Source organism: Diceros bicornis, chromosome 11 (genome assembly GCF_020826845.1).
Source record: "Diceros bicornis minor isolate mBicDic1 chromosome 11, mDicBic1.mat.cur, whole genome shotgun sequence".
NCBI lineage: Eukaryota > Metazoa > Chordata > Mammalia > Perissodactyla > Rhinocerotidae > Diceros > Diceros bicornis.
Window position 1 is genome coordinate 33317684 of NC_080750.1, and position 21615 is coordinate 33339298.

General features: G+C 37.0%; 1 protein-coding gene across 1 annotated transcript in view; it reads left to right on the plus strand.

Moving 5' to 3' along the window:
- Nucleotides 1–1986: 1986 nt before the first annotated feature.
- Nucleotides 1987–21615, plus strand: part of SMARCA5 (SWI/SNF related, matrix associated, actin dependent regulator of chromatin, subfamily a, member 5) — a 45781-nt gene continuing 26152 nt past the window's right edge. The window contains exons 1-9 of the mRNA XM_058550126.1: nt 1987–2555; nt 5948–6022; nt 12454–12620; nt 15067–15167; nt 16686–16786; nt 17560–17739; nt 19318–19473; nt 19567–19698; nt 21172–21240. Coding sequence (XP_058406109.1) covers nt 2379–2555; nt 5948–6022; nt 12454–12620; nt 15067–15167; nt 16686–16786; nt 17560–17739; nt 19318–19473; nt 19567–19698; nt 21172–21240 — 1158 coding nt within the window. The 5' untranslated portion in view covers nt 1987–2378. The remainder of the gene's footprint in view (nt 2556–5947; nt 6023–12453; nt 12621–15066; nt 15168–16685; nt 16787–17559; nt 17740–19317; nt 19474–19566; nt 19699–21171; nt 21241–21615) is intronic.

Below are 21615 nucleotides of genomic sequence, written 5' to 3' on the forward strand. Positions count from 1 at the left end.
TCCACACAATTTTTTTTGGTGAGAAAACATTTTTAATATTAAAAATAAGTCTTCTCAATATAATAATATACAGATTTATTTTAGTAATATAAAAACACACAGACAAGCAAAAAAGAATTAGGAAATATACAGCAACAACACTTTCAGAACTTTATTATCCTTCCAAACTTTTATCTATATTTTTGAACTGTTAAAACGTTTTTCAGTTAAACATTTTTTTAACTGAAACTTTAACATTCAGTTAAAGTTTTTTTCAGAATAAATGTTCTTCTACATTAATGGTTGTTAAAGGTTAATAATAGTTCATTTTGTGGGTATACAATAGTTCTAGAATCATACTTTTCAATATTGGACTTAGCCTATTGCTAGTTTTTTGCAATTACTAGCAAAGACTATGATGAACATCATTGTAGGTATTTTTCTTTTCACATATCCTTAGCATTTCTAACGGGTTGGGGGATTATTTTTCCAGATCTCAATTAAAGAATTATCATTCTATTAGGTAAAAGTTTGCAGGCTATATATTCAAAGGAGATCTCTTCTGTTTGAAATTCAACATAATCAACCAGTTAGCTCAAACCGTTAACTCTTGAAAAATGTGCCTGCTTTATTCAATAAACACTGATAGAATACTGGACATGGAGATACAAAGATAAATAAGCGCCTGTACAGGGCAGACAAAAATTTAGTGTAGTATGCAGATTTGTCATTAAATAGAATATATGAACATTAGCAAAAGAAACCTCAACTAAAGTTGGAGTTGGGAAGGCCTGTAGAGAGAGCACCAGTGCCCTACTACTCTTCCTCAATTACCCCAAACAGGAAGAGACTACCTTACATCTCCAACAGAAAGTTGCCTACTACCTTACTTCTCTAGGAGGAGGAAAGATTTTCTTCTTGCCCAGCAACAAGCCCCACCGATGGAAAACACTGCAGCTCGGCCAATGAGGAGCTCTGCTACTCTGAACTTTTACTCTCCTCCAAGGAACTTTCATTTAAGGAACTTTCATTTAGAACTGTCCCAACACTCCTTTTTCTGTATAACAGCAAGCTCCCTTCCTTTGTTCTTCAGCCTTGCCTATGGTGCACATGTCCAAATTGCAATTCCTTTGCTATTCCCAAATAAACTCATTTTGCTGGTAAAATAATTGGCAATTTTATTTTAAAGTTGACAGATACAACGTGCTTAAATTCTGTGGTAGATGGATGCACAAGACCCTTAGGCTACGTTGAAGATAACCTAAGGCAGTGTACAAAATAATTAGTGGTGATTACCTTTAACAAGGAGAAGGATGTGCATTTTTATTTAATATTTGGTGATCGAGGATAAATTACAACTCACCGCCACTCTTCCTTATCTATTGATTTCTCATATGGTAGAGTGAACATAATTTGCTTACTTTTACCACGTAAATTCAGAGGAACTATTGTTTCTGTACCTAAGGGAAGTAGAAGAAATTTAGAAATGACTGATAAAAACAAAACAAAACAAAATCACCCTAATGGGCCCTTTTCTTTAGACAACACAAACGTGAGACGTCACTTGGGATAACTATAATATCGTCAACGCTGTGGCGTCACGCCTATAAGCCGAGGCGATCGAAGTGCTAAGGCCACCACAGGCCTCCGTTTCAGTAAGCGTCGCAAAACCTGGGCAAGTTTTCCACGAGTCCGCCGAACCAGCCAAGCCAAGAACACACGGCCGCCGAGGACAGCCAGCCGTTATCAACGCATGTAAGACTGGGCTCGCGTCACGCCAGGGAGCCGACGCACAGACTTGCGTCTCCGAGCTCTTCCTCGAGGCCCCGCCCACTCCTCGCCCTAGAGCCCGCTGGGGGCCCTGAAGGGGGCGTGGCTAGGGTGAGGAGAGGAGAATGCGCATGCGCACTCGGTACTCAGTCAATTAGCCAACTATCAATCTCGCGAGGGTTGAAAGTCGGTGGCGTAGGTAGTTGTCTGGGATGCTGGCGAGATAGATGCTATCTACGAGGAAGAAGCGGAGGGGGCGAAACTAGTTCCTCGCCTCGGTCTCTCTTTCGCTTTCCCTTCCTCTTCCTCCAACCCTCCGCCCTCCTGTAATTCAGCCCGCCTTCCCTGACCTCAGTGACCCGGGTGGCCCCGCCCACTCTCGTCGACGTGATTCCCGCCGTGAGGTAAGCGCCGGTCGAACCCCGAGCCCCGCGGAAGAGGAGGACGACGAGAGGAGGAGGCTGCTGGGCCCGGCTCAGGCTCGGCGCGGAGCCGCGGCGCGGGGGGCGTTCGGGTGGTCCTCTCGTTCCTCTGTCCGCTCATTGCGACGTAGCCGGCCAGGCCTAGGCCTCCTCCTCCTCCCTGCCGGCCCGGCCTCTGGCAGCATCGGGTGACGCAGAAGGAACATCATGTCGTCCGCGGCCGAGCCTCCGCCACCCCCGCCTCCCGAGAGCGCGCGTTCCAAGCCCGCAGCCTCGGCCGCCAGCAGCGGGAGCAACACCAGCAACAAAGGCGGCCCCGAGGGCATCGCGGCCCAGGTGGCTTCCTGTGCGGCCAGCGCCGGCCCCGCGGACTCCGAGATGGAGGTGAGGGCGGCTTGTGGCCTGGGGAGAGGGCGCCGTGGTGAGGAGGAGCTGGTTCCCTCGCCTGGATTTTAGTGATCGGACGCAGAGCTGTGCGTAGCCTCTCTGCACCCAAACTCGGCCTCAAACTCTTTGGATCCGAAATGATGCTCTCACCCTTGCGCCCTTGTGTTTAACCTACCCAACGAGGCTGAAATGGATTTCTGCACTTCCCATTTTACATTGTCTCTGGAGCGAATCTTGCCAAATCCTTGAACTCTCTTATTAAACAGATGTTCTTGATTACCGAGGCCAAGAGGGACTTACCCGGGTTTTTTAATTTTTTTCCTCTAGACTCCTGTAATTCTCTCTCTCGTCTCTGAATCTAGGTTTTAGTTTCCACTAAACTTGGGGGAAGGGCGAGGGAGCTGCCCCTTAGGAGTGAGGGATAGACGGGCGGGGTGGGGAAGGCATTTAAAAGCAGCGCATCCGAGGACTTGGGCCTGCTTTTCTTCGTCCCGGTCCCTGCGGGGGCGGTATCTGTTCTGGGCAGAAACAATGGCGAGAGCTGGATGGCCGAGTGCGCAGTGGGGATAAGCGGGGCGCAGCTGCTCCTGTGAAGGGAGAGGAGGCCCCTCCCAGGCACTGTTCCTTAGGGAGGGAAGCGACCAAGGCAGCAGCAGCTGTTTTGGACCCCCCTCTCATTTAGGGGGAGGGAATGGATGGGTGGATGAATGAATTAGTGAGCCAAGGGCGGTTAGTTGGCTTTCAGTGCGGCGCAATTCCTCTTTTTGGGCCTTGGCCTTTTTTTTGAAAATTGGTCCCGCTCGCTGCCGACCCTGCCTTTTGGCTAGGGTTGGCCGGGGAATGGTGACAGTATGCGGGGGTGGAAAGATTGGGGAGCGGCCAGGCGGGTCTCTTGGGTGTGCTCCAAGGCTTTGCGATGTCTGGGAACAAAGTGATTGCTTGCTCCTTCCAAATTTCATTCTTGGCCTTCGATCTGTTTTGAGATATTTTATAGTCGCAGCCCAAGGCTTTTTGGGATTTTTCCATCCTTAGATAGACGGAATGGAGGTAATACTGCTCTAAAAATGAATCTTGATGCAGAATTAACACAATAAGGAAATGGAAGCGCAGGTTACCATTGAAATACTTGGTTCAGTATTTTTATTTGGGCACCAAAGGTCTAATCCAGGGTAAAGTAACATTATTTTGTTAGTTTTTCAAAGAACTTTTAGCGATGAGGGTAGGTTTTAGTGAAGTAGGACATCTGATATTCTGTAGTTTTCAGTGATTTGAGATTGGTTTCCATTTCCTATCTAGTGTTGCCTGTTTCTTTTACTCAAGGTTTTAAATAGTTCTTTTGGATTATCAGGGCTTTTTAACCTGGTCCTACTCCATGGCTTAAGGGGGTTTGAAAATCTGTGACGCTGAAAGCAGTTGTGTTTAAATGCACAATTGTTTACAAAGTGGTATCCAGAGTTTTCATTAGCCTCTCAAAAGAGTCTGTCATTTAAATTTTAGAATAATAATCGATGTCTCACTAGAGATGTTATTTAAATGTCAGAAAGCAGAGTAATTTAAAGCCTAAACTATTTTGGCTTTCAGTTGCTATCTTTAAATTAAAGTGGAATTAGAGTTTAAGTATTACTATTGATGTGATAATAAGTACCAAATGAAGTCAGTGGTATTTTTAGTATTTGCCAGATGAGGAAACTGAGTCTTCTGATAAGTAGAACCTGTGATAGAACCCATGTTTGCTCTGAAACTGACCCTTTTCCCACATATCTTGCCTTATCATGTTCTTACAAAGGAGATATTTGACAATGTCATTTATTAAAGAATGACTTACTTTTACCTTGTCAGAATAGGCGTTACAGTAATTTTATCTTTTATCAATCTCTTTTTCACTGACTAATTTTAGTTGTGATTTTTTTCTTTTCACATTATAGTGTGATTTTTTTTTTTGGTCTTTTAAAATAAATGTCACTTGTCTGCTTTTTTCCCTCAACTGAATTCAGAAGTCATTGAGTAAAATCAATGGTAAAAACTAGGTTTGAGTATACATGCATGATATATCTGGCAATCTGTTCACAGTTGAAAAACATATTTTAAAATGCCATTTTCTTTTTGAAAGTAGAATTTAAGGTGGGTTTTCCCCAAATCAGAAAATAAATGAAATCTTTCATTTATGATTTTTTTCTGACAAAGCTGACCTTCCCAGAAATATTAGCTACCTTTCCTATGTATTCAGTTAGTTTTTCCTTTTTGCTTGGTACTGATAGATCAAGGAAACAATCTCATTTTTTGTTTATTATCATCTTTTGGCAGTGTGGATGGAGCCTGTCTTTGTTCTTCTCAGCTCTCACTATTGACTAGACTGATAGATAGGCACTCTGTATGCCAATAATCATATGACCTCAGGAGTCTTGGAATCCAAATCTTTTTTTTTCCCCCCAACTATGGAAGGAATGATGATTACTGTTGGAAAGCACATTTTATTTTTTTGGAGTGTATTTGACCTTTCATGGTCTTCCGGTAGGCTAGGTAGGTAGCTTTGTCGCTTTTACTTGTGGAGACCAGAGATTTGTGATGAGTTTAAGGTTACACAGGTGCCTAAAGGTCTTAGCAATGAAGTTAGACTTGAATTGAGGTCATTTGACCTCTTAATTCTAGTAGTGTACCAGCCTCCACCCCCAACTTTTTAACCAGAGATAGCGTTATTATAGTGTATATTGCAAGCACAGATTTGTACATCATTAATGAAAATTATACTTTACTAGCTGTTCTTATGTTGTTTTTTAATGGATGAGTGAAACCTTGCAGTGTAGAAGTTGTTGCTGTTTTTTTGTTGTTTGTGGCATTTTGAATGTCAGGGTGAATAAATTTGCAAGAATAGCACATTTATTACCAATTTAGGAATCAGATTGTAGTTAAGAGAGTGTTCAATTTAGGCTACATGATAAATTTTTTGTAATATTTCAGAAAATGGAAATCAGGGTGACTAATAATGCTGCTTTCCGGGTGTACATTTGTGTAGTAGCATGGTACACTGCGATTTTATGATTAAAAGGAAATATATTTTCTTCACATTTTATACTATTTAATTTGGTTTCATAATTTTTATTGATTAGAAAAGAGATTTGCCGAAAGTAATTAGGATGATGTAGATAAAAATCTTGTGTTTTAATATTGCCAGTAGCCATGCAGTTTACATATGTGGGTTAAATAGATTGTTATCATCATGTCACTGAATTTCATGAAGGTTTCCTATCAGGTTAGATGACAGCCATTTACGTATCTAGGAAGTTTGGGAAAGGAGTCTATTATTAGAATGTGTTTTGGGCAGAAATCAGTTTGATAATGGTGTACTGACTATTCTTGAAGAACAATCCATGATTTTTCCCTCCTACCAGGAAGTGTTTGATGATGCCTCTCCCGGAAAGCAAAAAGAAATCCAAGAACCAGATCCTACTTACGAAGAAAAAATGGTACGTTCTAGGTATATGAATAGTCTGTAATAACTTTTTATTAGGTGATTAAATGTACCACACGTCTACATTTACTTACTTTTTATAATTGAGGCACAGATATACAATTGAAATATGTGTAATGTGGGCTACTGTAACATTTGTATCTTGTTTGCCAATGTAAAGCAAATATAGAAGTATTACATGAATTCACGTAATATTAGGTAAATATATGGCTTATATTAACACCCCCTTGATTTTAAGATTTAGTATTGGGAGTGAGGTGAATTAAAGACCAGAGAAGTAGTTATTTAAGGTGTGTTTATTTTGCATCTGTCTAGCATTGTACTTGACTGGTTACAAAGAGAATAATACATGCTCCTTACCCACAGCATTCTTACAGTATGGATGGGATCTTTACAAAAGAGCATATGATGTTATGCTTGAATCCTTAAAGACCTGGCTCACATCTCATACTTCTTAGGAAACTTTTTTTTAAACCATGACTTAACCAATACCTACAAAGAGCTTTAAATTTAAATTCAGATTCAATAATAATAATGACTAACAGTGAATACTTTACTATGTACCAGGCCCTGTTCTGAGTGCTTTATATGGATTAAACTCATTTATTTGTATTGAAATCTTAAAAAGTTAAAATAACATATGGTAAATAATAACACCCACTACACTACACAACATAACATAGTATGCTCCTTAAGAGTAGGAACAGTGGCTTAATCTTCCTGTCTTTAGCATCCAGAACAATATCTGGCACATAGTAGATTTTAACATAGTAGATTTTTTGAAACTTACTTTCTTCTTGTCTTTTGACTTTCTCTTCAAGATCAGTAAATATTTTTGGATCTCTTAAATAGCTTTAAAATCCTAAAAATGTATGATGTGTATTTTTTGTACACACATGTATATGTATACACATACATAATGTGCGTAATACGTATAATAACTGTAAAATATGAGATTATTTTATATGATTTCTATTACATTTTATATATATGTATATCTGTAACCATCCCATCTCATTTCTTTGCTGTCAAACTTATTTAAAGAAAAAGATTGGGCCAGCCCCGTGGCTTAGTGGTTAAGTGCGCGTGCTCTGCTACTGGCGGCCCGGATTCGGAACCCCGGGCACACACCGACCCACCGCTTCTCCGGCCATGCTGAGGCAGCGTCCCACATACAGCAACTAGAAGGATGTGCAACCAGGACGTACAACTATCTACTGGGGCTTTGGGGGAAAAAAAGGAGGAGGATTGGCAATAGATGTTAGCTCAGAGCCGGTCTTCCTCAGCAAAAAGAGGAGGATTAGCATGGATGTTAGCTCAGGGCTGATCTTCCTCACAAAAAAAAAAGAAAAAGATAAATATGCTGGCTCTATTTTTCTCATTCATTAATTTAATCCTTCACAATTTAGATGCTGTCATTAACACTGTACTAGTGAATCTAAATTGCCAATTCTGTGGCTTCATTTCAGTTTCATTCTTGACTCACTTGTGTTTGATATTGGTGAACGCTCCTCAAAATTTTTACTTGCCTTCAGAGACCTTTTTTTCCCTTGATGATATCCTGTTTACTTGACTGTCTCTTTATTCTTTTTCATTGCATTCTGAACATTTCTTCTTGGACAGTTTGATCCTTATCATTGGTTTTCATCTGCCATCTTTAAACTGAATACTTCTGAATATTTCTCTCTAGCTCAGATGTCTCCAGCCATTGTGTTTTCATTTGCTTGTTGGGCATGTACGTCCGTTTGGTACCCTTTACTTGGGAATATCCAAAACTGAATTCGTTGTCTACTCCACACATCTACTTAGTGTTATCTCAATGAATGAAAGTTCCTCTTAATATATACCCAAGCTGTCCATGACAATCTCATGTCCTTGCAACCTCATAAATATTTCTCTTTTTCCCATCAGTTCAGCGTTCTATTGCGTGCATTATTTCCTTGGCTTCTTTTTTGTTTTGCGAGAAAGATCAGCCCTGAGCTAACATCCATGCTAATCCTCCTCTTTTTTTGCTGAGGAGGACCGGCCCTGAGCTAACATCTATTGCCAATCCTCCTCCTCCTTTTTTTTTCCCCCTCCTTTTTCTCCCCAAAGCCCCAGTAGATAGTTGTATGTCATAGTAGCACATCCTTCTAGTTGCTGTATGTGGGACGCTGCCTTAGCATGGCTGGACAAGCAGTGCGTCGGTGCGCGCCCAGGATCTGAACCCGGGTTGCCAGTAGCGGAGCGCATGCACTTAACCGCTAAGCCACGGGGCCAGCCCCGTCCTTGGCTTCTTTATTTGCCTCCTTTGTTATGATCTGGCCTCTTCCAAATCTCATATTTTTGCAAAGTATATTTATGACGCAAATCTTGTTATATAATGGAGATTTTCAGTGGTTCTTTACAGTGCTTTTCATCTTCATGGGGGCCTTTATTGTAAATGTTTTCTCATTTCTTCCAAGTTTTTCAGTCTCCTAGTTTCATTTCCTTTTTCAGCATCATGATCTTGACTAGCAGTTTTCTTCTAAGCAAGCTCCCTTATCACCCTCTAGTTCCTAACCATAGGTAAGTCTTGATATTCACTCTTCATTCTTTTTTTTTTTGCTGGGAAAGATTCACCCTGAGCTAACATCTGTTGCCAATATTCCTCTCTCTCTCTCTCTCTTTTTCCTTCCCAAAGCTCCAGTACATAGTTGTATATTCTAGTTGTAGGTCCTTCTAGTTCTTCTGTGTGAGCCACCACGGCAGCATGGCTACTGACAGATGAGTGGTGTGGTTCTGTGCCTGAGAACTGAACCTGGGCCGCTGAAGTGGAGCATGCCAGACTTTACCCACTAGGCCATCAGGGCTGGCTCCCACTCTTCATTCTTGAAGCCAGGTCCTGAATACTATTTGAGAAAACTAATAGTGCTGATTTGTACCAGAATAAATGTGTGGTCTTTACTCTCTTAGCCTCTCAATATTTATTGCTCAACAATTCCATTTAGCACTTCTAAAACTTGACCACTCCGATTAAGCTTTCCACTCCACTTCTGCCACACCGTCATTTTCAGTCTTCCTCCACAAAGAATTGCAGGCCTGTCTTCAGTGTATTTCCAAACGTGTGGCCTCTACTGTTCTGTGTCATTTCCTCCTATCTCAGAGAAAGAAGCTTGTCCAAGGCTACTGATTTACTCTTCCATTTGATTTCATGATTCATTTCTTTCAGGTTCCTGATCTTATTCTATTGTTTCTGTTTTTTTTAGGATCTGTTAGTTTTTCTCCTTTTACCTGTTTTCTAAGATCTCAAGTCATTTTAATTTTTTTTTAGATTTTTTTAATTTATTTTTTTATTCCAGTAACATTGGTTTATAACATAATATAAATTTCAGGTGTACATCATTAAACTTCTATTTCTGCATAGATTACATCATGTTCACCACCCAAAGACAAATTACAGTCCATCACCACACACATGTGCTTAATCAACCCTTTTGCCCTCCTCCCTCCCTCCCTCCTTCCCTCCCCTCTGGTAACCACCAGTCCAATCTCTGTCTCTATGTGTTTGTTTTTATCTTCTACTTATGAGTGAGATCATATGGTATTTGACTTTCTCCCTCTGACTTATTTGCTCAACTTAATACCCTCAAGGTCCATCCATGTTATCCCAAATGGCTGGATTTCATCGTTTCTTATGGCTGAGTAGTATTCCATTGTGGAGTAGTATTCCATTGTGTATATATACCACATCTTCTTTATCCATTTGTCCCTTGATGGGCACTTAGGTTGCTTCCTGTCCTTCTCAAACTCTTCCAAAAAATTGAAGGGGAGGGGAAGCTCCTTTACTCATTCCACGAAGCCAACGTTACCCTGATAGCAAAACCAGACAAGGACAACACAAAAAAAGAAAATTACAGGCTACTGTCACTGATGAACATCATTGCAAAAGTCCTCAACAAAATACTAGCAAATTGCATACAACAATACATTAAAAAGATTATACACCATGATCAGTTGGGATTTATTCCAGGGATGGTTCAACATCTGCAAATCAATCAGCGTGATACACCACATTAATAAAATGAAGAATAAAAATCACATGATCATCTCAATAGATGCAGAGAAGGTATTTGACAAGATACAGCATCCATTTATGATAAAACCTCTGAAGAAAATGGGTATAGAAGGAAAGTACCTCAACATAATAAAGGCCGTATATGACCAACCCACAACTATCATCATCCTCAATGGTGAAAAACTGAAAGCTGTCCCTCTAAGAACAGGAACCAGACAAAGATGCCCACACTCACCGCCTCTATTTAACATAGTACTGGAATTCCTAGCCAGAGCGGTCAAGTTGTTTTAATTTTAACCATCTCATTCTCTCGAGCAACAAAGTCTGCTGATTTTTCCCCCTAATCTTTGCCATGATTCTGCTGAAAGCTTGTTCGGTAAATATTGTTTTGAACTCCTTGGTTCTTTGTAACTAGTTTGTAACCCCACCACTACTTGAATGAATGAGTAGAGGGAGAGAATTTTGAAACCATTGAGTCTTGTGTAGATAGAACCCTAGTGAAATTGATACTTAATCCCTTAAGACAGTAGTTCTCAAACTTGATCCTGTAGAAGATAACAAGGATCTTGGATGTTTTTGATCTGATGGGTCATGAACTATACTTTGAACAAATACTGTATTAAGATATCTAGAGCCCTTAAACGTTGTTGAGCGTTAGAGAGGTGTGATAAGACCTAAGAATTAGGGAAGTCTGCCCCCGCTTCTCTGTTGAAACATCACTTCTGTTAGGATTTTCCTTATCATCCTGGTGAAAATTTCAGTGCTACTCCCACTTCCCGTCTCCCTTAACCCTGCTTTATTTTACTTCTGAGCACTTATCACCTTCTGACAGTCTTATATAATTTACTTACTATGTTTATTTTCAATATTGAACTGTAATGAAAACTTCATTAAGAACCAAAGTGCGTTTTCTGCTAGACACACAAAAGTACTTGTTGAATTGAACAGCTATTTAAGAAGATAATGTTGATTTGAAAATGTTTTGAAAGAAGTGAAGAATGCTTAGTGATTTGAATATTGTAGAATAGCTTTTACCTTAAAATGTCTAGACTATATCTGAATTTATTTCCAAAGCTTATTTATATTGATTCCAAACATAATCACAATAATTGAATAATCTTTTTTCAGTCCCAGCATCTTCTAGTTGCATGTTCTTGGCTTTTCTTTTATTACATATGAATCAAGAAATGAAATTGTGAAAAATACACACAGATATATGTCTCTTAGTTCAGTACTTTAAACAATTTGTAATCTTCAAAAACAAACTAAAGCTCGCCACCTATAGACGTTACCAGGGAGAAGCATGTTGACAGCCTGTTGTTAATTGTGCAGATTGCGCTACTTTGATGACTGTCATTTGTGACCCAGTGAAACACTATCACCATGTGCCTTCCTGATAGCAAACTGGTCTTCAGTTTTTACATTGGTGTGATTTTAAAGATTTGTGTTTTCCTTTAAAAAAAACATAACTTTTACAACATTATGATGTTTGGATACCTCTGGTGTTTGCTTTACCAAGTAAAATGCATTTTTGTAATTCATTCTAAAACCCACATTTTAAACATTTGTAGGCAGAGATGTTGAGTAACTGGTTTTTCTGTTTATTGAGCTGCTCTTGTCTTCTTGTTTCTCCTTTTTTTTAACCAAACTATATTAGTGTGTCTGTAAAAAGTCTGTTGTGGAAAGGCTCTAGATTTTATTGTTTAATTTTATGGAAACTTGATTTTAAGGATCTTAAGTTTTTTTGTTCAAATTCTTCCATTCTCTTGTTGTGATAATAGGGAACATTCAAAGCAGCAGATGTTAGATATGAAAGGAAGAAATAGTGTTAAGACCTGCATTGGGTTAATGAATATTTCATAAACTTAATGTTTTTCAAGCCTGATACCTTTTTAAAATTTGGCACTGCCTGATGAATGACCAATGCATTTTTCCCCACTACTGAATAAATTCACATGTATTACCCAATGTTTTTAATTTTTTATTTGATATTTTTTGGTCAACTATATTGAGGCGTAATTGACACAGCTGTTTTAAGTTTGTAATTCATCGAGTTTTGGCAAATAAATGCAGTCATTCACCACCTTGCAATCATAATGTAGAACAGTGGTGTCATCCACAAAAAGTTTGCTCCAGCCCACATCCCTTTACCACTTCAGATCTGTTTTCTGTCACTAGTTAGAACTTCATATAAGTCGAATCATACAGTATGTGGCGTTTTATGTTTGGCTTCTGTCACTTAGTATAATGATTTTGAAACTCTTGTATGTTCCATGTGTCAATAGTTGATTCCTTTTTATTGCTGAGTTCATTGTATAGAGGCATGTTGAAACTTTGATTTCTGAAGTTATAGTAACATTCTGATAAAATATGTCTTAAATTTTTTGTAGCAAACTGATCGAGCGAATAGATTTGAGTATTTATTAAAGCAGACAGAACTGTTTGCACATTTCATTCAACCTGCTGCTCAGAAGACTCCAACCTCACCTTTGAAAATGAAACCAGGGCGCCCACGAATAAAAAAGGATGAAAAACAGAACTTGCTATCAGTTGGCGAGTGAGTAATAGTTTGTACTTCATAGTTGAACTCAATTTATTTTTGATAATCTTCATTAGAAGCATCAAATCACTTCAATAAAAAAATTATTTTAGTGCTGTTATTTATTTGGTCCCAGTTGGCTTGGCAAGAAGAAGCCATGCATGTATGTATAAATAAAAATTATGCATAATGCCTTATATTTTATAGCATTATGCAGTTTATGGATTGCAACAACCACATGGAGTAGGAAATTCAGATGTTATCCATTCTTTCGAGAGGAACAGAGGCAGAGGTTAAGCTGCCTATTTAACATCACGTAGAAGTAATTAGAATAATCGAGGCTTGAATTTAGATCTGATTTGGTGTATGCTCTAGTCTCCTGAACCACATACATGCGTTGAGGGTGTTACTTTTATCTGAAGTCTGTGCTAGTGTGTGGAATATTGTGATAATTTATGCCACGGCAGTTTGTTTAAAATTTTTGTTACATACTTAGTTGTCTTTATATAAATAGAAGTGTCAAGTTGTATGCTACCCTTAGATGGTGGTTCAAAATGTGTAAAATAACTCTTACATGTTGAATTTATAAATTCTTTTTTAGAGTTTTTGTGCTGATTGGATAACTGAGATGTTTAATTAATAATAATTAATAGATTTAGAGCAGTCTCAACTTCTTGGAAAGATGGTGTGTAATTCCCAAAGTGAAAAATGAAATGTGATCAGTAATTAAAATATGCTAGGTTATCTAAAAGAGGAAATTACAAACTGTTATCAACAATGTTAAATTTACTACATGTTTTACAGAAACGTGGAGGTATGAGCTCTATCTTGAAGGGGTTTTCATCAGAAAGCGTAATACTTTAATTTTATTTGGAGTATTCCACTCATCCATTATATCTTATTCTTTATCCATTGTGTATAACCAAAGTGCTTTTGTTTTAATACTTAGGAAACTTCATGAGAGAAAACTTTGCACTTCGCGTGTATTTAAATTGTTCAGACTTGAGAAGTTGGCAGCTATTTAAATCGCATCCGTCTCATGCTCTGAAAATGCAAACTACTGTTAATAGATGTTGTTATGGGGTAGTCAGTATGATGTCATGAAAAGAAATACTCCTATTAAGATCCTATGAGTAAAGATGTTCTGTGGTAAATATATAGTGAATTGTTCAGCTTGATCTTATTAGTGTTATTGGGGAAAAGGAGTCTCAGTTAACAATTTCTTCTCTACCCTTCAAACCATCTTAAATGGAAAGTTAACTTATGTAAAGTAATTAGGGTGATGGTACTATACTTGAGTATAGGGACGTACAGCCTTTATTTTCCATGCCGTTATCCACAGTTATATTCAGTGATGCCTCAGTTTGAAGTAATACGGAACACTCCAGCCTTTATCTTCAGTTTCACGACCATAATAATCAGCCATCTTGAAAATATATTGTGAAGGAGATTTTATTTAAAAAAAGGCAACAAAGTTCAAGTTCTATCCTAGTTTATGGAGAATAAATTGGGGTTGGGGGTGGATCTTTGCACTAAGTTTCGTAGGGTTATAATGCAGAGAAATACAAGAAATAACACGCTGAGACATTCTGATTAGAAGCATATAAAACAAGCAAGAAGATCCTTGCATATTTATTACATTGGCTTGAATTTCTGAGGAATGCTTCTCTGTCTGGGAAGCATGATTATCCTCTTCCATCAACCATGTAGTTGTGGTAGAAGTCAAGCTATAAATTAGATTTAGAGATCACAAGAGTGGCGTAATCTACTGTTTTTTAATTTAAACGAAGTATTTGTTGAATGTATGAAGGTATAAAATTGGAAGCTTCAGAATTGGGGAGTAAGTAGTTGTAGTAACTTGAGCCCTTTAGAGATTAAGAAATCTGGCAATATTATAAACTTCAGAAAATTAGTTTTTAAGGGGATGTATCTGACTCTTGGGATGTAGAATCTGAGCATGTGTATCTAAAAAGCTTTGAAGAATTCTGATGAATCTCTGGTTAAGAGTCATTGCTTAAGCCCTAAGTCTGTTCTGCATATTCTGCAGCTTTTGGTGAAGGTTGCAGTTTTTAAAATGTGATTTCAGGAACTACTTTTTTTCCTGACAAAAATGCTTAAAACGGTAACTTTAAAATACAAATTATGAGATTTTTCTGACAGCATATTTCCTTGAAATTAGATATAACATTTAATCACATTTAACTTTTATCAGGTTCTGGTTAACCTAAGGTATTACTCTATTTCTAATTGTATGTATATTTTAGAAAGCTATGGAAAACATTTCAGGTTTAAATTTACTAATAATTTCTACTGTTTACTTTTTTTATTCTTAATTTAGATGCCTGTTAAAAAATTATTATTGTGGAGTCTTGGTCAGCCACTTGAGTGTTACACTGAAATAGTAGCTGGTAGTTAAATTTAAAGCCAAAACTCAAATCACTTGGTTTTATTTTAAACTTGACAGCTACCGACACCGTCGAACAGAGCAAGAGGAGGATGAAGAACTATTAACAGAAAGCTCCAAAGCAACCAATGTTTGCACTCGATTTGAAGACTCTCCATCATGTACGTTATACGTATTTAATTACTTGATTTTTAAAAAATCCCCTTTTGAGGCATCCTTTGGTTAATGTTTTGGATGTCTTGGCTATAATTTATAAAGGAACTTTTTGGTTGTCTTTTGAAATTTGTTGATTGTGAAATATACTTCAGATTTTTTTGATGCAAATGTTAGTATATTAGTATAATAGTGGTGGTGTATTTCAGAGGGGTATAAGATGCCAGTGTGTTTGCTTATTGTTGCCTGAATGTATACGTAAAACTAGGAGTGGTTTTTACCTTTTTCTTTGCCCTAGCTAAGAAAACTAATGTGTAAAAAGAAGGTACTTCATGAAGACTTTTACTTACTCATCTCCTGATTTTGTATTAATTTGTTTTAAATTTTTTTCTGAAATGTATTTGTTATTAATGGTTTTCCAGAATAAAACATGGTTAACCAGGTTTACGTTTTACCTATATATTATCTTGTTTGGTGGCACATTTGTCTTTACTAAAGCCTAGCATTTTTTCCCCAGCCTCCTCCTCCTCTCTCATTTGATGACCAGTTTGTGTGGTCTTGGTGGTTGTGAACAACAAACAAATTTATAAAGGTCAATATGGGATATAAAATTTGGATTTGTTATTTAATTATCTGTAATCTTTAACTCTTAGCACACTGAGCTTCAGGCAGGACAGGACCTGATTAGAAATTCAGCAATCTACTTAATGTGTGTACTTTCAGATTTTTTTCTTTGGCTGTAGAGGACCCAGTTTCCATCTCTTTTCGTAAAGCTAGAGGCCAGAGCCAGATGGATGGTATAAGGGGGAAAGGAAATTTCAATTATTTGGGTTATCTCTTTCTCATGTTCTTACACTGTAATTAGTGTTCCCCAGCATTGGTTAGCTTTTCATTTTAAAGCAGTGTGTTCAAAAGGGAACGAGGTGCAGAATGTACGTATTAAAAAAAGTCAGGTGACTGTGATGCATATACTTAGTAATTATTCTGGGGTGGGAACTATGTAGTAAAGCATGAAAGAGATATTGTCTCTATAGGACCTATTGGAAAAGTAACTTACGAGAGTAAAGGAAAACAGTTTATTTCCTCTATTTTCCCTTTGTTAGGAGGAAAACAAAACCTCCAGAGAACCTCTATTTGGGTCATCATGGAAAGTGAAAAACACTTGGTTAGAAACACTTGTGATAAAATTAAAAAACGAAATGAAGAGGCTAAAGAGTCTCTAGGACCAGTATATAGGTAACATAGGAACTGAGTGACTAGGGTCGGTACTGTGATGCCTGCAGTCATGTTTCCTGCACTTGGTTATCTTCCATATCCATCTGCTCCTTCTCCCCTCCAGACCACAGCAGCTATCTCGGGTGACTTGGAACTTGGAAAATTCCCTTTCTTAAAACCTAGTAAAGAAAGTAAAGTTGGAGTAAACATGTGTAGGCCCAAGTTGCACCTCTGAGTAGCAGAGGAAGGGGACTGCCTGCCTGTATTTCTTTTCTTTAAAATGTGCATTGTGTTTTGTCTTTTGTTCTTAGATGTAAAATGGGGTAAACTGAGAGATTATCAGGTCCGAGGATTAAATTGGCTCATTTCTTTGTATGAGAATGGCATCAATGGTATCCTTGCAGATGAAATGGTATGTGTTTGGTAGTTTTTTAGAATACCATTTTTTGTAATTTAAGATACTTTTTACCATTAAATTTATAAAAAGTTGGCAGTATTAACATAAAGTTTTTGTTGATTACAGTCTAGAACTGTTAGCAAACATCCTCTGTCAAACTGGTATAAGCAGCTTGCTTTAGTTGCATAAGCAGGGTCTATGCTTAATTGCGAGGAATTATTTTCTATGAAAGTATAATAAATTTAATAATAATACATTTTGAGAAACATGCTTTTGCTTGACTTTTGTAATATAATGATTTGGCCATTTCCCCCCACTTCTATAAAACACAAGAGGGATCAATTGAATGTTTGATTTATCATCAGTATTTTCTCCAGGGTGGTAGCTTGTATATAGTTCCATCTCATAAAACATTTTATCTCTTGTTTACCACTTACTAGTTATGTAGTGAATGTTTAAAAAAGTTTTCCATATAGCTATAGTGCTAAGACAATTATTTGGAGAAAATATGGAGTCAGAAGAAATGGGTCTCAGTTCTAGCTCTGCTGGGTAACTTTGGGAAGGTGACTTAAACTTCTGGGCCTTATGGGGATGCTAATAGTACCGCCTTCATGGACTTGTGAAGATTAAATGACATATTTATAAACTTGACACGTATCAATTTCTTGCCATTATAGCTGTTATAAACACATAGCTTTTCTTTTAAATGTTCTTATATATGTCAGGAAGTATAAACATGGAAGTCTGTTTTTTGTGTTTGTTTCAGTGCTTTGTGGTTATTTTTTCAGGGCCTAGGAAAGACTCTTCAAACAATTTCTCTTCTTGGGTACATGAAACACTATAGAAACATTCCTGGTCCCCATATGGTTTTGGTTCCTAAGTCTACATTACACAACTGGATGAGTGAATTCAAGAGATGGGTACCAACACTTAGATCTGTTTGTTTGATAGGCGATAAAGAACAAAGAGTAAGTTGCTTGTATTTTGTTATATTTTTGATATTAAAAGAATTTGAATTTAGGTTTGGGGGAGGGGGATAGCGAGAGAAGGGATAAAACAGAAGGAGTCCAATAATAAACTTGGTCTTCACAAATGAGTAATTTACAGATTCATTACAGATGATGTAAGTTTGTCTTGGTGGTTAAGAATCATACTGGGGGAAAGGAGTTGTAGACTGTAGAAAGCTGTAAGAATATAGTTTGGTTCTGCCCTGGGAGTGGATGTATAAAATCAAAGGCTGTGTTCTCATTCTAGAAGCATTTTCTTGTTTTTAAAAGTTTTGAGTGCAAGTGGTTGGAAATGTAAGGAGCCAGATTTTTAGATTGATATATATAGTGATAATAGTGATAGAAGAGTAGTTTTTAAAGATGGACTGAGTCAATTATAGTAATTTGGTGAGTTGGTATGATATCGATGGAAATAAGTTAAAATGTTGATCAGTTGATACATCCTTTTTAGAAGAAGAAATGGAAATAATGACACTGTTAAGAATATAAGGTTCAGATTTAAAAATTTACTCAGACTATATTGAAGGATTATGTACTTAATTTTATTTTCCTTTCCTTAGGCTATCGGTAATGATTCTAGATTTCTTTTCTCCCTTTATAGATACTTCGGGTATTTTAAGTTACCAAATTGCTTTTTACGTTTTGGAGCCCAATTATTTAATCACTTTTTGCTTTAGTTCTTCACTCTGAAAAATGAGAATAATAATAGCAATGTCTTAATACCTCTATAAACGTGAATGAAAATGCTTACTGCAAACTATCTTTCAGTCCTCTATCTTTATGTCAGAAACCCCGCTCTCTTTTGTCTAAACCTGACTTCTAAGAAGTTCAGCACTTAGTGGAGTTGAAGAAAGAAGACGTTTTAAGAGTTAGTCTATTGAATTTTGCACTGATTAATTTTTCAGTTATGTTTTACTAGATGGCTCTGACACTTAAATGATTAATGAAGTTACTTTGAGCTTGTTCTAGATGCTTGCATTCTATAGATGACTCTATCCCTTTTTAATATTCCCACCCCCTTTATCTGTGGTTTTACTTTCCACCGTTTCAGTTAAACCGAGGTCGAGAAGCAGATGATCCTCCTTCTGACGTATTGTCAGAAGGTCAGTAGTAGCCTAACGCTGCGTCACAATGCCTACGTCATTCACCTCACGTCATCTCATCACGTAGGCATTTTATCATTTCGCATCATCATGAGAAGGCTATGTACAGTACATTAAGATATTTTGAGAGAGAGACCACATTCACATGGCTTTTATTACAGTATATTGTTATAACCGTTCTGTTTTATTAGTTATTGTTGTTAATCTCTGACTGTGCCTAATTTATAAATTAAACTTTATCATAGGTATCTATATAGGAGAAAACATAGTATGTATAGGGTTTGGTATTATCTGCGATTTTAGGCGTCCACTGAGGGGTCTTGAAACGTATCCCCCGTGGATAAGGAGGGACTACTATATTAGATTACTTGTCATCACTAAATTTAATGTGTAGTTTATTTCTGCATAATGTAATTTTTTTTCTCTTGCTACACAGGCTGCTTTCGTCAGAGATGTTTTATTACCAGGAGAATGGGATGTATGTGTAACATCTTATGAAATGCTTATTAAAGAGAAGTCTGTTTTCAAAAAATTTAATTGGAGGTACTTAGTTATAGATGAAGCTCACAGGATCAAAAATGAAAAATCTAAGGTAATTTGTTATTTATATATGAAAATCATTTGTGCCTTCATTAGAATTTGATCAATATGTAGAATATTCTAATGATGAATTTGGTTTTTTCAGTTGTCAGAAATAGTGAGGGAATTCAAGACTACAAATCGACTATTATTAACTGGAACACCTCTTCAAAACAACTTGCATGAGCTCTGGTCACTTCTTAATTTTTTGTTGCCAGATGTCTTTAATTCAGCTGATGTAAGTATTTCTTACTGTTTTCTGGTTGGAATAATAATAACATTTTTGTTTCATGCTATACATTTTTGTGATAGAATTGGCTTGCCTTTCAAAGCATTGCTGGAGATAATTGTTAATTTTTCATGCTTTTAGGCCGTTAGTGGGGTGTAACCTACTAAGTTTTTTATGCATCCTCAGAGTTTACTTTGGTGCCTTTTGATTTCAATCTCCTTTTATAAATCATTGTTTTCTCTGTATGGAATGTCATAGATTCACATTCCTGTTTCATGGTCATGTTGGGCTTGACTTTGTTTCAGTGGCTGTAGGTGGACTGCTTATGTTCTTAAGGTGCTGCTCAGGGTATTCCCCGATTGAATTTACGTAGTTCACGTGGCTTGTGTTTTAAGTCCAAGGTGGTGTCTCCCCAAGATGGCCTTCAAATTTGGTGAAATCTGGCTAGTCATTTTTTTTATGGTCTAATAAACATAGAACCTAACCTTTACCTTTAGTAAATGATATGTAGTGATAGAAATTGTTAATTAGCTATTTGAACTGTTGGTTGTACCTAGGAACATAATACATATGTCAAGAGTCTATGCTATTAGTAATTTCAGTTTTTTGCTGGACCAGGGTTCGTTTTTGAACCTTTGTTCCCATGGCTAGAGAGAAAGAAGGAGAGTGTGAGTGAGTCTGTGGCTTTGGAGAGCTTTACATTAGTACGTTTGTTCAAGTAAGTTCTGAAAGGTGTTTATTTTGATTTGTTGTGTTAAGGGTCATTTTAAAAGAATAGAGAAATTTGTGTTCTCCAAAGATATTTAAGCAGTCTCAGAAAGCTACTTTAGTTCTGCTTTTATGTATTTTGATGTTTTTGAGATAATTTTTTTTCTTAACTGTATTGACACTTTCATTTGTTGAATGATCTCTTAAAGCTTTGTTTTAGTTAACACAATGAATTCTAAGATTATATTTACTAACAAAGCAAATATACAATAAATATGCTCAAGAAGTAAGGATAGAGAAACTATCCTTGTTCAGATTCTACCCAAATACTAATGAAATGCTGGTAATCTTAATTTCACTTTTAGTAAGTTTAATTAAAATGGATATTGCTCTGAAATCTTGTATTTGAGTAGTCTGAGTGGCCTAGTGAACAGGTTGCAAAGTGATTTTAAGTTTTAAGCTTTTCTGAAACTGAGGAAGCATATTAATTTTCTAATTCTATAAAACTTACTTTTCAGCTGTTTTCTTTTCACTCTGAAACTTGTCATCCTGATGTTTTTGAGAAAAATGTTTAGGAAGTAATATGATTCTCAAACTAGTTCTAAAATTGTTAACAATGACACATAGGAAAAATAGGGGATTGAACTAAGTGATTTTTGTGGTTCACAACTCAAATATTAAACTAATTCTAGAAATCATTATATTTGGCATAATAGGGTATTTGTAGTTAATATTATCTCTGATCGTAATATATTTTTTTGTTCGTTAATCTAGGACTTTGATTCCTGGTTTGACACAAATAATTGCCTTGGGGATCAAAAACTAGTTGAGAGGCTTCATATGGTAAGTATTTTGGAGTAGGGTTAAAGCATATTTCTAATGGGAAAAATGATAGAGGTTTCAATTAGTGGATTATTTTTCTGTTAACAAAGCATAGTAGCTTTAGAATCAGATCTGTTGGAATCCTGCCACTTAACTGTTTAATCTTATAATGGGGGGAGGGGGTGATATACGGTGGTTTTAGTGTTAGAACCTCTGGTGGAATCCTAACTTCATGAAGGAAAAAAGTAATCCCTTAGGGTTAAAAACAAGAACAGTAGGGGAAATAAGAATTGCATAAGGACTAATATAGACAAGTTTTCAAAGCTTAGTTCCATTTACGATCCGTAGAAGAATCTAACAGATTTGGTTCTGAAAGGCTAAAAGTTCATCTGTTGT